Consider the following 13,242-nt stretch of genomic DNA (forward strand, 5'->3'; position numbering starts at 1 on the left):
ACACACACACACACACACAAGGTCACAGAGTTAGTTGAGCACTGGGTACTTAAATGGCATTTTGCATTGAACACATTTTCATACAGTTCATAAATCAAAGACGATCCCGAGAGGAACTTTCATCATTTTAGCTGTTGGCAGAGCTTCTTGTTTTGGGCCCACTTCAAATAAAATGGGATGTGTTAAACTAGAGATTTTAAGCTCATTTTATGTTTCATAGTTGAATGTCTCACTAATTGCAAATTGTAAAAGAATGTCCCAAAGATGGATCCATTGGGACGGAGGGAATGTCCTTTTATTTGTATTGGGCCGGTATTTCTTCTTCCATCCTGGTTTTCTAGCCCTCTCACATTATGTCAACCTGTATGGACTCAAGCAGACAAAGGCAACGATTAGGAAGATTTATTGACATGTATATTAGTTTTGGCTATCAGACCCCGGCGGTAACATCGATGTATGAAAGTCAGTATGGATGAACAGCTTGTAGTTAGGGATGTCTTCCCCAGAGCCTGGACACTGGTGGTGGTATGGAAGACCCGTGAAGATGGAGCAGGTAGAGGCCGTGGATGGAAGAGAGATTCGTGGAGGCGGGTCACAGCACAGCTGGGACGCGTGATTGCTGGGGCTTAGAAGCGGGACCGATGATTAGATGATTGGCTGCTGTGGAGGTGCGGCTCTTACGCTGATGGCTGAGGTGGAGGTGTGGCCCTCTCGGAAGCGACCACTGGCTGGAGGTCGGTGATGCTGAATTAGTCTGCCAGGTTGAATTAACGCCTAGGCTTCATGTGGCATTGAAAGATGAGCCAACGACACGGAACACGCCTACCTGCGCTACAATACCTACTACTAAATGTGTTCACATGCTCATCTTTCTCAGCCCTGTGAACTGTGCACTGCTTTTTCACAACCTTCCTTGTTGGAGTCTAATAGTGTAATGTGTCATAAATATTATTCAGATGAAATGAAGTTTGATGTTATTCCCAGGCTGTAAAATAATGACCCAATAATGATCCTCGTTGTCACACACGGCTTGTGTCCAGCGGGTCAAGACCGGCTCACGATGGCGTGCACGTGGGGCTGCTGTGCACTGCAAAAAGTACTTAACTAGATCAGTATAAACATCTCAATTTGAGCATAATAATCCAAATTTTAGTTATTTTGACTAGTTAAGAAGTTCTTGGGCATTTGTTCTCGATTATTTCACTTGTTCTGAGATGTTTCTGACTCGTTTCGATACATTTCGTCCTTTTTTCAGGTAACTTTCTTTGCCAATGGGGTAAGAAAATTGGTCTTATCTCATTGGCAATTTTACTTTCTTATTTCAAGCAAGATTTACCCTAGAACTGGTCTGAAATGTCCTCAAACAAGCAAAGTAAACTTGGTCCGATCAGGAAAAGTGTCTAAATGAGTGAAAACCGCTCAAAACAAGATACATTTCCTCAATTTAAGTCATTTAAGCCAATACTTGATATTCACTTTTTGTAGTGTGTGAGTGAAAGCAGAAGAGCCCGTCTGTACAACACAAGGAAGACGTCTAGTCTTTAGTTGGACTTTCTACAGACTGAGATATGTTTTTACCTGAGTTTAGATGAGTTGATCCGTACCTGTCTGGTATTTGTGCCCGTGGAAGAGTGTGGTCGCTTCCAACTTCACTCCCATTTGGAGCTATAGGAATACATTGGGAGAGGCCAAATGCGAAAAACATCTTTGGTCCTTTTGCGTGACTGAGGGCACGCACACAGACCAGACTGCTACACATCAACTCATCTAAGCTCAGGTACGAACATATCTCAGTATGTAGAAATGGTGGCCTGTTCCTTTAAACATAGTGATAGATCGTATAGGTCACTATTGTGGTGTCAGCACATGTTATTGTGAGTCATGTATTTAATGGAATTGCGAAGAGGTCTAATTGTTGTATCACAAATAGTTTCACCATATAAGGACAAAAAAGTGCCACATGCAAAAACAACGCAGAGGAGATTATGAATGACAAAACACAAATCCAAAACTAATAACCGACAAAAAATCTCAGCCATCGGTGTCTCGCGCTCTCGGACCCTCCTGAACCTTTGGGCACCAGGTGAATTTGCTCGGTCGTGAATGAGGTCCATAATCCCTAAACAACTTTCCTCTGGTTACAGTGCTTTTCTAAATCTGCCTAATACAGTCCCATGAGAGGACAGTGTTTGGAACTGCTGAGTGCAGCACATCCACATCCTCCCCTTTGCTTTATCACCTGATTGTGAAACCATCATATTAGCGTATGGTGCGTCCACTCCTTTGCTCCGTGTGTCGTCATCAGGAGCGATAGGAAAATAAAGTACGTCAGTTCTCCGGCATGAGTGTCCCTGTAATAATGTGTGAGGCGGTGCACTCCAGTCAGCAGCGGTCGGGGCGTCTGGGCTCATCACCCGCAGACAAAACGCTCAGTGATTTATGACCGCTACGCAGCGCTTTGATTGCCTCTGCGTCGGCCGCGCCACTGTCAGGAAATGAAGCCCGCAGCCCAAATCCAATAAGAGCGCCCGAGTTCTCATCATAATTGTGCTATTCACAGACTGATATAGCCTTTGAGCGCACTGACACATTGTTCATGTGCCCGTGGACCAGTGTTTACCCCGCATTACCCCGCTCCCCCACACACACATAAAGACCCCGCCATGTTCGCTAACTGTCTTCAATAATACGATAACAATATTATTGCTAAATTACTAGGTTTGAATTGACTGGGAACGGGGGACGTTTGTATTCAGTCTCCAGCAGTGGTTTTGCAAACAGGAAGCTCGGGATAGCTCATTATCCTGGACCTGCATAACATGATAATGACAACATTGTACCAACATTTTTACACACAGCCTTTTAAGTGCAGACATGTTGACTCAGAGTTAATATCAAAATGTTAGAATACAACAATGAAATAATTAGGGGGAAATGTAGTATTCCTACATCATTAACTAAACCAAGTCCAAACTTACTATGCAGAAACAAAACAGAACTGGGATTAAACAAAGAACATGTAGGACTAAACCAGGTCCAAACTAGGACTAAACAAAGAAACCAGGTCCACAATAGGACTAACTCTGAGCTGTTGTACTTGTGTCATGATGTAACTGTCTGTGGCAGCTAAAGCTAAAGCAGGAGGAGCTAACGTCATGTTTTCCTCTCCACAGAAGTCTCTTATCACTAAAGGATATTCTTTTGAAAGCTTCATAAAGCATTTCGTTCATGACTGAAATAAAGTCCATCTGTGTCTTGTTTGTCTGAGCTTCAGTTTCCTCTTGGAGCTTCACAGTGACAGTAGCTAATGCTAGTGCTAATACTAATGCTAATGCTAATGCTAATGCTGCTCTCACAGACACAGAGCAGGATCATCAGGAAGAGGAGCTGTTAGTCAGAGCAGAGGCAGCCAATCAGCATTCAGCTGGAGGGTGTTACAACATCGCCCCCTACAATCAAGAGTTAGCCAATCAGAGGCTGCTCTGTAAATGCAGAGCTTCAGTGGGATATACCATAGAGCCTCAGCAGCTCTGAGGGACAAGGAGACGACAGGGACGACCTCCGTGAGACGCAGTAGAGCAGTAGAGCAGTAGAGTGCCAATCCAGATATATGTGGCACCACAGCATATTCTATGTTACAGCTATGGACACATGCTATAGCTCGTCTGAAAGGAGAGACTCCAAGCTCTCCGTAGGTGGAAGCTGTTTAAATTGACATGCCTCAGTTCCTGAGAAACGGAGATAATGCGTCTTTTATGAAACACTCTCCTTTCTGATTACCTCCTCTGTCCACTCTGGACGGACACTAACGTTAACGGAAGAGGCAAATGCCTACATATCTCAGTTTCAAGTCAATTTTCAAGGACAACAGTGTTGACATGTTTTGAAACGGCGCGTGTTGCTGCAGATCGACTGCGTGTGCATTTAAACAGCCTGGTTCTCAGATTGAAGACTTTAACAGGATGTTTCTCAGTCGTCCTTGGACCGATTTTAACCATTTAAGAACTCAGTGAAATGTTCAAATCTCGACTGTTTCGATCTTTCCATGGGAAGTCGAGTGAGAGTAGTGTCGGCTCTACATCTGTTCACTGTGCAACATCACGCGTGTGCAAAAAGAGTTCTGTTCATCACAGAACTATACATAAGGTGTATAGAGTGTCTAGTTTGCCGTTTTTGGCACTCAACGCATTGGATCGAAAAACTATTTTTTTTCGTTTTTGGCACTCAATGTGTTTATAACTTTCTCACAACATTTAACTCACTCTTGTCTATGGGATTTATTATCTACTTAGATTTGCAATATAATGCAGTGCAGATGAATCCTAAAAACTTTACAAGTATAGTATCATGGGAACTTCTTTGTCCAGTTCCTTCAGATCGCCCGCTACATCAGCGTGCTGTGTTCACCTGCCTGTGGTGTCTGTGTAATGGAGGAATGGGAGTGTGTGATTGCCGGTTGATGGCTGGAGAGTTTTGTGGTGTTAGTGACTTGAGTGTTTTTGTGCTGTGTTGCAGATACGCAGGCAGCCTGTACGACACGTGGGCACAGACTGTGGAACAGAGCTCTCAGTACAACCTGGAACTGCCCCTCCTGACTCGGGACCCCTCCAGCCGCCTGCTGTCTGTCAACTTCAACCCACAGGTCTGTTTTAAGCCGCACTGCCCGACATTTCACACAGTAGAGTAAAATACAAGAGTGACAAATATCTCAGAAAACACGTCTTTACTGAGGGGTCAGACCTGACTCGTACTGGTGCTGTGGTTGTTACAGCCTCTTCCAAATGTTTCATTTTGATAACCCACGAGAAAAATAGCATTGCCCATGTCCACATGAGCACTTGGAATATGTACCAGCATTTTGCAAAAGCCTCTTTGCTCTCGTGATATGGCAACATGACAACATTTAAAGACTACACACACTTTATGCCCCAACGTGCCCTGCTGAGAAAACAAAGTGTCTGTCAGCCCTTTTCTACCCTGGCCGCTTGTGTTCCAGCTGGTGTCCGTTCTGCGGGAGGTGAAGTATTTAGAGGCCGGTCACGCTGAGTCCATCCCTGAGGCAGCCTTACAGCTCTACACCAGCAGGGGGCAGCTGTGGGAGTTTGTTTCCAACCTGGATCTCACCACGAACCAATACAACAAGGTACTGTCCAGCACAACACATTGGACTGGGCACTGCCCTCATGCCCCGCGGGTCAGAGCGGGCTCACACCATTTCATTCTTATTTTATTCCACAGCTCCACGTGAAACATGTCTCGCTTTGAGCGCAGATAAATAAACAGCATTGTCATGTTCAGGCCGGGAACGATTCCTTTGTGCAGATAGGAGTGCAGGCAGTTCAGAGCACACACTGGAGCCTAAAAGATGAGTGTGAGAGCAGCTGCTACATAATGTGCAGGCCACCACCACAAGCACATTCTGCAGCACATATTCATCTCACAGTTGTATGATGGCAGGCTGAAAGACTCGCAGACTGTGTTAGGGGTAGCACGTTACTTAGTAACTCATTAGAGTACTCAGATTACCTTTTCAGAGTAACATAACAAGTTACTTTTGCATTAGTTTCTTTTTCGTTCTTTTGGTCCTGATTTCCCTCGTCTCATTTCTTCTGCTGCTGCTCAGACTGACAGCACGTCATGTCAGTGCTACTGCACATGCGCAGACTTAAACTTTACAGCAAGTCAGAAACATGGCAGGGTTTTCAGCCTGTTCACATCGTGGAAGAAGCACTCACATTAGTTTGAACTTCCTGGTGAAAAGGACTTAGCTAACTTTATTAGGTTGAAGAAAGCTGTAGAATAAATTATCTAAACAAAGTTCATTATGTTGTTTGTTTATTATCACCAATTCAATGCGCTTTGTAATGCGCAATGCTCCTTTACAGACGTTCTTTTTGTTGAAAAACAGGCATAGTTTCTGTTTCCATAGAGCGATAGTCATTATTGTTGCCTATTGCTGTAATTTGTCCACGTACAAAATCAAGCTCAGTGAAGCTAATGTATTGTGCTATTAATGAAAACATTTACTGGTATCAGACTGTTTGTGTGAGTTTGCTTTTATTGGCGACTCAGTTTGTGAAATGGAGCATTTTTCAACAGCAAAAATGATGGACAAATGAATGAATTCTAGATGTTTATTATTGGTAAGGCATGAGTCTCTAACCTGTTACTGTCTTTGTAAAGTAACATAACAAGCTCCTGTTCCAGTGGAGAAAGGAGCTCACTTATCCAGTTACTTTAAAACGTAACATTTGATCACAGAGTGCAAGTTGATGCCCCCCAGTGATCCGCCCCTGCAGCCTCTCTTTGCCTTTCCCTCTTTCCTCTTTCACTTGCCGCTGTGAGCACAGGCTCCGGAGAACAACATGATGCAAAAGTTCTGCGTTGTATCATTGGTCACTTTGGCCATATATCTATAGCTCCTGTTTTCTTATCTTTCTCACTGAATACGGGCAGTTTTTCCTCTGGCAGCGTCGATCATAATGGCCTCAGTGTGGTGCCCTCTCTCTGAGGGGCCACACTCGACCACAGCATATAGGGACTGGTGTTCATGTTCTTGAAGACAAATCCCATCTGACTGGATCACTGACTTTTTAAAACTGTAAAAGTCTTCCTGATCGGAGCACTCATCCTTCAGATTAAACTTACACTTTTTCTTTCTTTACTGCTAACAGTAAAAAAGAGTAACTAATAATTGTAGCCACTGCTGAAACAACCGACGTGTGATTGACATGGCTGCCAATCACTGGCCCATCTACGTCTCCTCCTACACCACCTTCCTCACGCTCAGGCTGAAGGAAGGGAAGGACTTTACAAGCACTCTGGCCAGAGCTGGGACTGAACTTTCAGGTCTGAGTCTGAACCACTACTGTCCAGTTCAGATGCTTGAGAGGAAAATAGCGTCACAAATATGAATAGTAGATGGAGTCACATGATAGCCATGTTCCATTCGCTCCCATGTCTAAGGGTGTTGTTTAAAGCCTGCCTATTCCCTGCAGATATGGATTTAAAGCAGACCCTTGTGAAGGTCTCGTTGCCTGTGGATTGGCTCTGAAGTGAAAAGCTCTTTGTGCTGAGATCAAATAGTTGAGAAATAAAGGCTTGTGCTCTTGTTGTTGGTGTAATTAGCTGGAGGGAGTGAATGTCTCAAACACACTTCTGTAGAGGCTTTCAGCGCACTGTGGCAACACCAGGGCAGGTTTAAACAATGCCATCATGTAATTACCTCCCAGCCTCAGCCGCTTTCTCTCAGGGTGAGCGGAGTAAGCGTCTTATTAGGATGTCTTTATTTTTTTTTTCAACCCTACTTTGTACAAAATCTACTTTTGGATTTATTGTTCCTCAAAACACATGTCAACTACGATATATGTAGATAATCTGTGAGCAGAGCCAGTGCTGGCCCTTCTGGGGCCCTAAGCAAACATCCACCCGGGGGCCCTACAGTACGCATACTGTGGCTCTTCGACAAGCGAATCCATATATAGTCAAAAACGGTTCCCCTGTGCATTAGTGCAGGGCAGAAGGGGAACATACAGACCTCAATTCAGGCCCTGCCCCTCTGTGTGAGGACCACTAACCACTAAGTCACTGTGAGACTGGTATTTAGGACGACTACTAGTCTATTTCCCTTTTTAAAATAGCAAATGGCAAATGGTCCCATTCTCTCACCTCTGGACCCTGACCCACAGTTTGGGAACCGCTGATTTAAAACCAAAAACCTGCACCTGGCGTTTATTTCTGTCTGACCACTGAGAATTTGCCTGTGAGTAACCCAATTTGTTTTAGACTGTGCACATTCAGAGTACCAGAGTTACTGTAATGCAATGTACTGTTACTGTAATCCATGTGGATTCAACTCAGCAAAAAGGCCACGGAGAACGGCTCTTTACTCTCGTCTATTCGCCAAACTACTGTCCTGATGCTCTAGACTCACCAGACACAATGAGCGTATGGCCTTGCAGCCCAGAGTCCACGCAGAGAAAACATGAGAGCAGCGCCCGGGACACGGGTGACATGATGCAGCCGCGGAGGATGAGGCGGAGTGAGCACCCGGAGGCAGATGCCGAGCGGGGACACGAGCGGACAAGCACTCGCGCTTTGGAAGTGACAGGGGGAAGTCTCTCCTGCTCATCCACTTCAGCAGACTGCTCCGTTTTGGTGTTATATGTGGCAAAGTAGGCGGAGAGTGAGAGCGCGCTGGAAACGTAGTTTGACTGAGATGCGGGGCCCTTGCGGCTGCGGGGGCCCAACGCACCTTGCGTAGTTTGCGTGTAGGAAAAAACGGCTCTGTCTGTGAGTCTCCACCTTGAGACCCAAATGCCCAAAGCAAGTGGGGTCTTTAAGCACAGAGTACGACCTGCTGCCCTCAGGGAGGCACTACAGAGCCGGTAGCTATGTATACAGTACAGAGTGAAATTCAACCACTTTGTTCGTTTTGATTGTGTCCTGTGTTGGGATTTTTTACACTTTCTCCAACTAAACACAAAACTGAGATCCTTTTTCGTCAACTCGAGTCTTTCTCTCTAAAACTGAAAAATCTGGTTAGAAATCTTGGAGTAATCATGGACTCAGGCCTGAACTTTAACAGCCACATCATCAAAGCAATAACATCAGCAGCTTTTTACCCTCTGAAAAACAAGATCAGAGATATAGGCCCTGATTTGCACTGAGTATAGGAGCACACTTTGTGATCTTACAGCTTCTAGACTAATGGGAAGGACTGGGGTGGAGACACACTTTTTCCTCCAACCATGACCCATGAGGGCAGTCACCTCCTCTTGCAACGCCTTCTCACAAGTGGCTGCACATCCAGAATCAGGAAATACGACCATATTAGTCCAGTGCTCCGGTCTCTGCACTGGCTTCCTGTCACTCAGAGAATAGAATTTAAAACATCTCTGCTTGTTACAAGTCTTTTCATGGTTTAGCACCAAAGTACATTTCTGACATGTTAGAGCCGTATGAACCATCTCGGGCCCAGAGTCCTTCAGGGAGGGGTCTCCTGGTGGTTCCCAGAGTCAGGACTAAACACACTGAGGCTAAAGCTACAATCTGGAACAGTCTTCACGAGGATGTGAGACAGGCCTCAACTCTGACAATGTTCAAATCCAGGCTGAGAACAGTTCTTTTTGCCCATGAATATGACTGAAAGTATTGCATCTGCACTGTTGCTTTTTACTGTAAATAACAAAGTTGTTTTCCCAGACCCTTACAGAAGTTCAGAGGAAACACGAGCCCTGATGTAGAGCCCTCAGTAAGCCTCCATGTGATTGGCTGTGTTCAGGTGATGCAGTCAGTGTTGGATGTGGAGCTGCCGCTGATCCAGGACCAGCTCCACACGCTGGACTCTGCGCTGAGCCAGGCCCAGGAGAGCCTGCACTGGAACTCTGAAGGTCCACACACATCACTCATCTATTAGAGCCCAGGCCAAGTTCAATGTTTAAAATAAAAAAAAGATATAGCACTGTTTATCTTCAGTTTTGTGACAGATAACTTTCCAGCTTTTGCCTTTTTTGTTTGATTTTCTTTTGCATTTTTTGGACTCAAGTAAGATGTGAAGTTGAATCCGTTTTGCAGTTACAAAAGATCACTGTAGGTTAATTGTCTGAGCCGCGGCGCGTGCGTATGTGTGCGCCCGAATGCCACAAACACATGGAGTCAGCAGCAGTTCCTCTGCAGTCTCTTTCACTCAAACACTTCTGAGCACACAAAGTCAGCCAGAACTTATCTGCAATTTTAGTAGAAATCTCCCATTCTTGGCTGCCGTCCATCTCAATATCACTTTAGAAAGTTCATATCATGTAAATGGGTCCAGGGTTATACCATAATTCAGTTTAAGATCTTCATATTGCCCAAAGTTAACCAGTCCCAGTCACACGATACGATATGATATGATACGATTTCTGGGAAAAGTGCCAAAGCGACTGTATAAAACTCCCAATAATAAACAAATAAGCCCATTTTTATCACCTGAATTGTTCATGTTTTATTAAACTTTCATGTCCCTGTAGAGGACATTTTTTCTGGGCACATTGTGTAGATGCAGCTGCCAACAAACACACAAGGTGGATGTAGGACAGTGGATCCACAGCTGAGGGCCCCACTACCCTAGGAGGGGGACCCTAGAGCTGCGTGTCACGTGTATCCCGCATGCCTCGGTCTAAGTACTCGCCTTGTCACGTATCTACTCTTCCCAGGACATGCAAGGCTTTCTATTGAATAAAGGACCACAGTTGGAATACACATTACTGAAGGAAAAACAGAACAGCGATAAAGCATTTGTGATCTGCAATGAGAACAATGTGGACAAACGGTGCGGTTTATGGAATTATTCAGAGCCAAGGCAAATACTAGAGGAAAGAACCCGCAAAAACACAACTTTGAAGGTAAGCAACAAGCTAATGTTATGCTAAAACCAGCTAAAGCTCTGCTAACAGTAAGTAAGTAAGTGCTTTATTTGTCATTGTACAACCATACAATGAAATAGTGTTCAGGTGTTCGTCCTGAGCCGCTTCAACTGAGCCGCGCCACCACTGTGGGTCAACCTGAGGAGCATGTTTTTGGAGGTCGAGGAAACCGTAGCACACAGAGTAAACCTGGCTGCCTTCAGTCTCCTCTGATCCTCCTTCCTCCTGCAGCTCCCTTCACTCCACTACAGTCTTTCACCATCTTCTCCTCCGTTGTCTCTTCCTCGTTTCCTGTAGCTCCTCTTGTGACCCCTCCTCTGTGCTGCAGGTGTGGGGGCTCTTGGTGCCTCTTCAGTGTTTCAGAAGAAGAAATGTGTAGGTCTCAAACGTCTTTAGCTCCGAAGCTGCTGTTTATACTTTTAAAAAGCTGCTTTCCTCAGGACCATTATGGACTCCCTGCAGTACAAAAACACGGCAAAGACGTACAAAAGCATCCAGGGAAACAATGTGGGACAAACCACAAATGTAGTTTACAGAAAAAAGCAAAACAACGCAGCTGCACCAAGAGAGAGGTTCCTGCAGCCACATGCTCTCATTGGCAAAATCACCTTTCTTTATGATGACCTGCATGTTAATAGTGCGGGCGGTCCTCTCTCCTCTGGTCGATCAGATGTCAGTATCAGTTCAGCGTCGCCTCCCTGAGGGCAGCAGGTCGTGCTCTGAGATCTTAAAGGGATATTTAGGGATTTTTGACATAGGGCCTCATTTCCTAGTTATTCCTAGTTGCTGATTTCTGGAGATATTTTTTTTTTAGTTCTTATATTTGAAGAGTTTCGTGGCACTAGGCGAATGCAAGGCTAGCGAATTTGTACGATATCAGCTAGCTTGCATGAAAAAGAGTCTCACCTCACTTATAACACCAGACTAACCATATAAATGTCTGTGTCGATAGAATAATTTGAACCATTTTGCATTTAAAATACCTTATATTTGAGCAGCATCAGCTTCGTGGTTGTATAAGCTACACAGCGGCGGAGTGATCTGCTAGAAAATAGTCCCTCAAAATGCGATCATTCATGTGATGCAAGGTCAGTTATATTCCAAAAATTACTCTATCGACACAGACATGTATATGGTTAGTCTGGTGTTATAAGTGGTTTCCCTCAGGTGCACTGTGGAGCGGGTCACACTGTTTTTAATGCAGGCTAGCTGATGCCATAGAAATGCGCTAGCCTAGCACAAGCCTAGCGCCACGAAACTCTTCAAATATAAGAACTGCATGAATTCCCCCCCAAAAAATATCTCCAGAAATCAGCAACACTGTGGATAACTAGGAAATGAAGCCCTATGTCAAAAATCCTGAAATATCCCTTTAAAGAGCGGGTGTTACCGTAATATTCGGACTATTGACTATTGAGCACACTTGAATGTAAGCCGCACTAAGTTTAAAAAAACAAGAAAACAACATTGTAATAATGATAATTTGAATAATGCTACAAATTGGAATACAATTGTACAAAAATAGTTTGAAACAATACATTTACTTTGTGCCAAATAAAAAGATAATCATAATTACTATGATATATAAAAGGCAGTTTGATCTTAGCTGTGTGCCAAAGTGATGGGGGAAAAGCGGCGGTGGAATACTGCAGAGCTGTGGAAGCGTCGTGTGCTGCTGCTCTTGTCGTTTGTAGGGCAGCGCAGGCAGGCGTGACATGAAACACGAGCGCAGAGCCTTTGCATTTTGAAGAACATCTGAAATAAGAATAGGACTGGTGTTCAATCATTGATAAGGTTTGATTGACGCGCGGCTGGCAGCCCTGTTTTTCAGCTGCCTCGTCTGCGGCGTATTCCCGGAGGAGGGCGGCCGAGATGAGGAGAGTGTTTACTGAACGAGCCAGTGCACCCAGCAGTCTGCGGGGACACGCCTGTAGTGCCAGCCAGATCTGTACAGTAGCTTTTCTGATGTGTTGTGAAGGCTAGGTCTTCAGTGAACAAAGCTAAAAAGATAAAAGCTTTCTCACTCGCTCTCCAGGGAATATGCATCAAAGTAACTGCAAAACTATTTAGAAGCCGTGTTTAAAATGCGTCATGTTCAATACCTCCAGAACGGCTCAGATGTGAGATGGAATCATTTACCTTGTGGATTCTGATCAAGCTCTTCATACACACTTCAAAGGCCAGTGCAGCCTTTCTTACTGACGCTGCAATTAATCCCACATAGTATTCACAATGTTGGCATGTAAAAGAATCATGTAGAACAGTGCGTACTATAGAATATTAAACACCAACAATATCTATCATTTTAGTGACTAAAAACTAGATGTAATTCTTTACAATACTGAACATCTTACAGGTTTTACATTTGTTTCTGCCATAACAATGAATGGACCATAGCCTCCTGCCTGAGGGGAGCGGGGCGAACAGTCCATGTCCGGGGTGAGAAGGGTCAGCTGTGATCCGACCCACACGCCTCCGGGTCCTGGCGGTGAACAGGTCCTGGAGTGATGGGATCTCACGCCTTCTCACCTTGTATGAGGGCAGGCGTGCGTAGCATGGACCGGAGACATAATGATTCTGAGGGGTTATAACCTAACTGTACTGGTGTTGTTGTGGAGCAACCTGCAACTCCACACCGCCTTTGCTCCGCCCAATCCCGTCAGAGCTTGGAAGCTAAGCAGGGAAGGGCCTGGCAGGACTTGGATGGGAGACCGTTTGGGAACACCAGGAAGCCTAGCGAATGTAGTGCGTGAGTGAGTGGTGGTGGTCAACAGACTGGTTGCCTCGCTTCCGTTAGTCTACCCCAGGGCAGCTGTGGCTACAATAGTAGCTTACC

At 44.9% G+C, this 13,242-nt stretch overlaps 1 protein-coding gene across 1 annotated transcript in view; it reads left to right on the forward strand.

Moving 5' to 3' along the window:
• dnah9 (dynein, axonemal, heavy chain 9) overlaps window positions 1-13,242 on the forward strand; it is a gene marked incomplete at its 3' end in the record, with an annotated part of 755,285 nt that overhangs the window by 42,706 nt on the left and 699,337 nt on the right. Inside the window, exons 12-14 of the mRNA XM_079578063.1 lie at window positions 4,516-4,642; window positions 4,997-5,143; window positions 9,284-9,392. Of these exons, the coding sequence (XP_079434189.1) occupies window positions 4,516-4,642; window positions 4,997-5,143; window positions 9,284-9,392 (383 nt within the window). The remainder of the gene's footprint in view (window positions 1-4,515; window positions 4,643-4,996; window positions 5,144-9,283; window positions 9,393-13,242) is intronic.

This window comes from Gobius niger, assembly GCF_951799975.1.
Source record: "Gobius niger genome assembly, chromosome: 19".
Taxonomy (NCBI): Eukaryota; Metazoa; Chordata; class Actinopteri; order Gobiiformes; family Gobiidae; genus Gobius; species Gobius niger.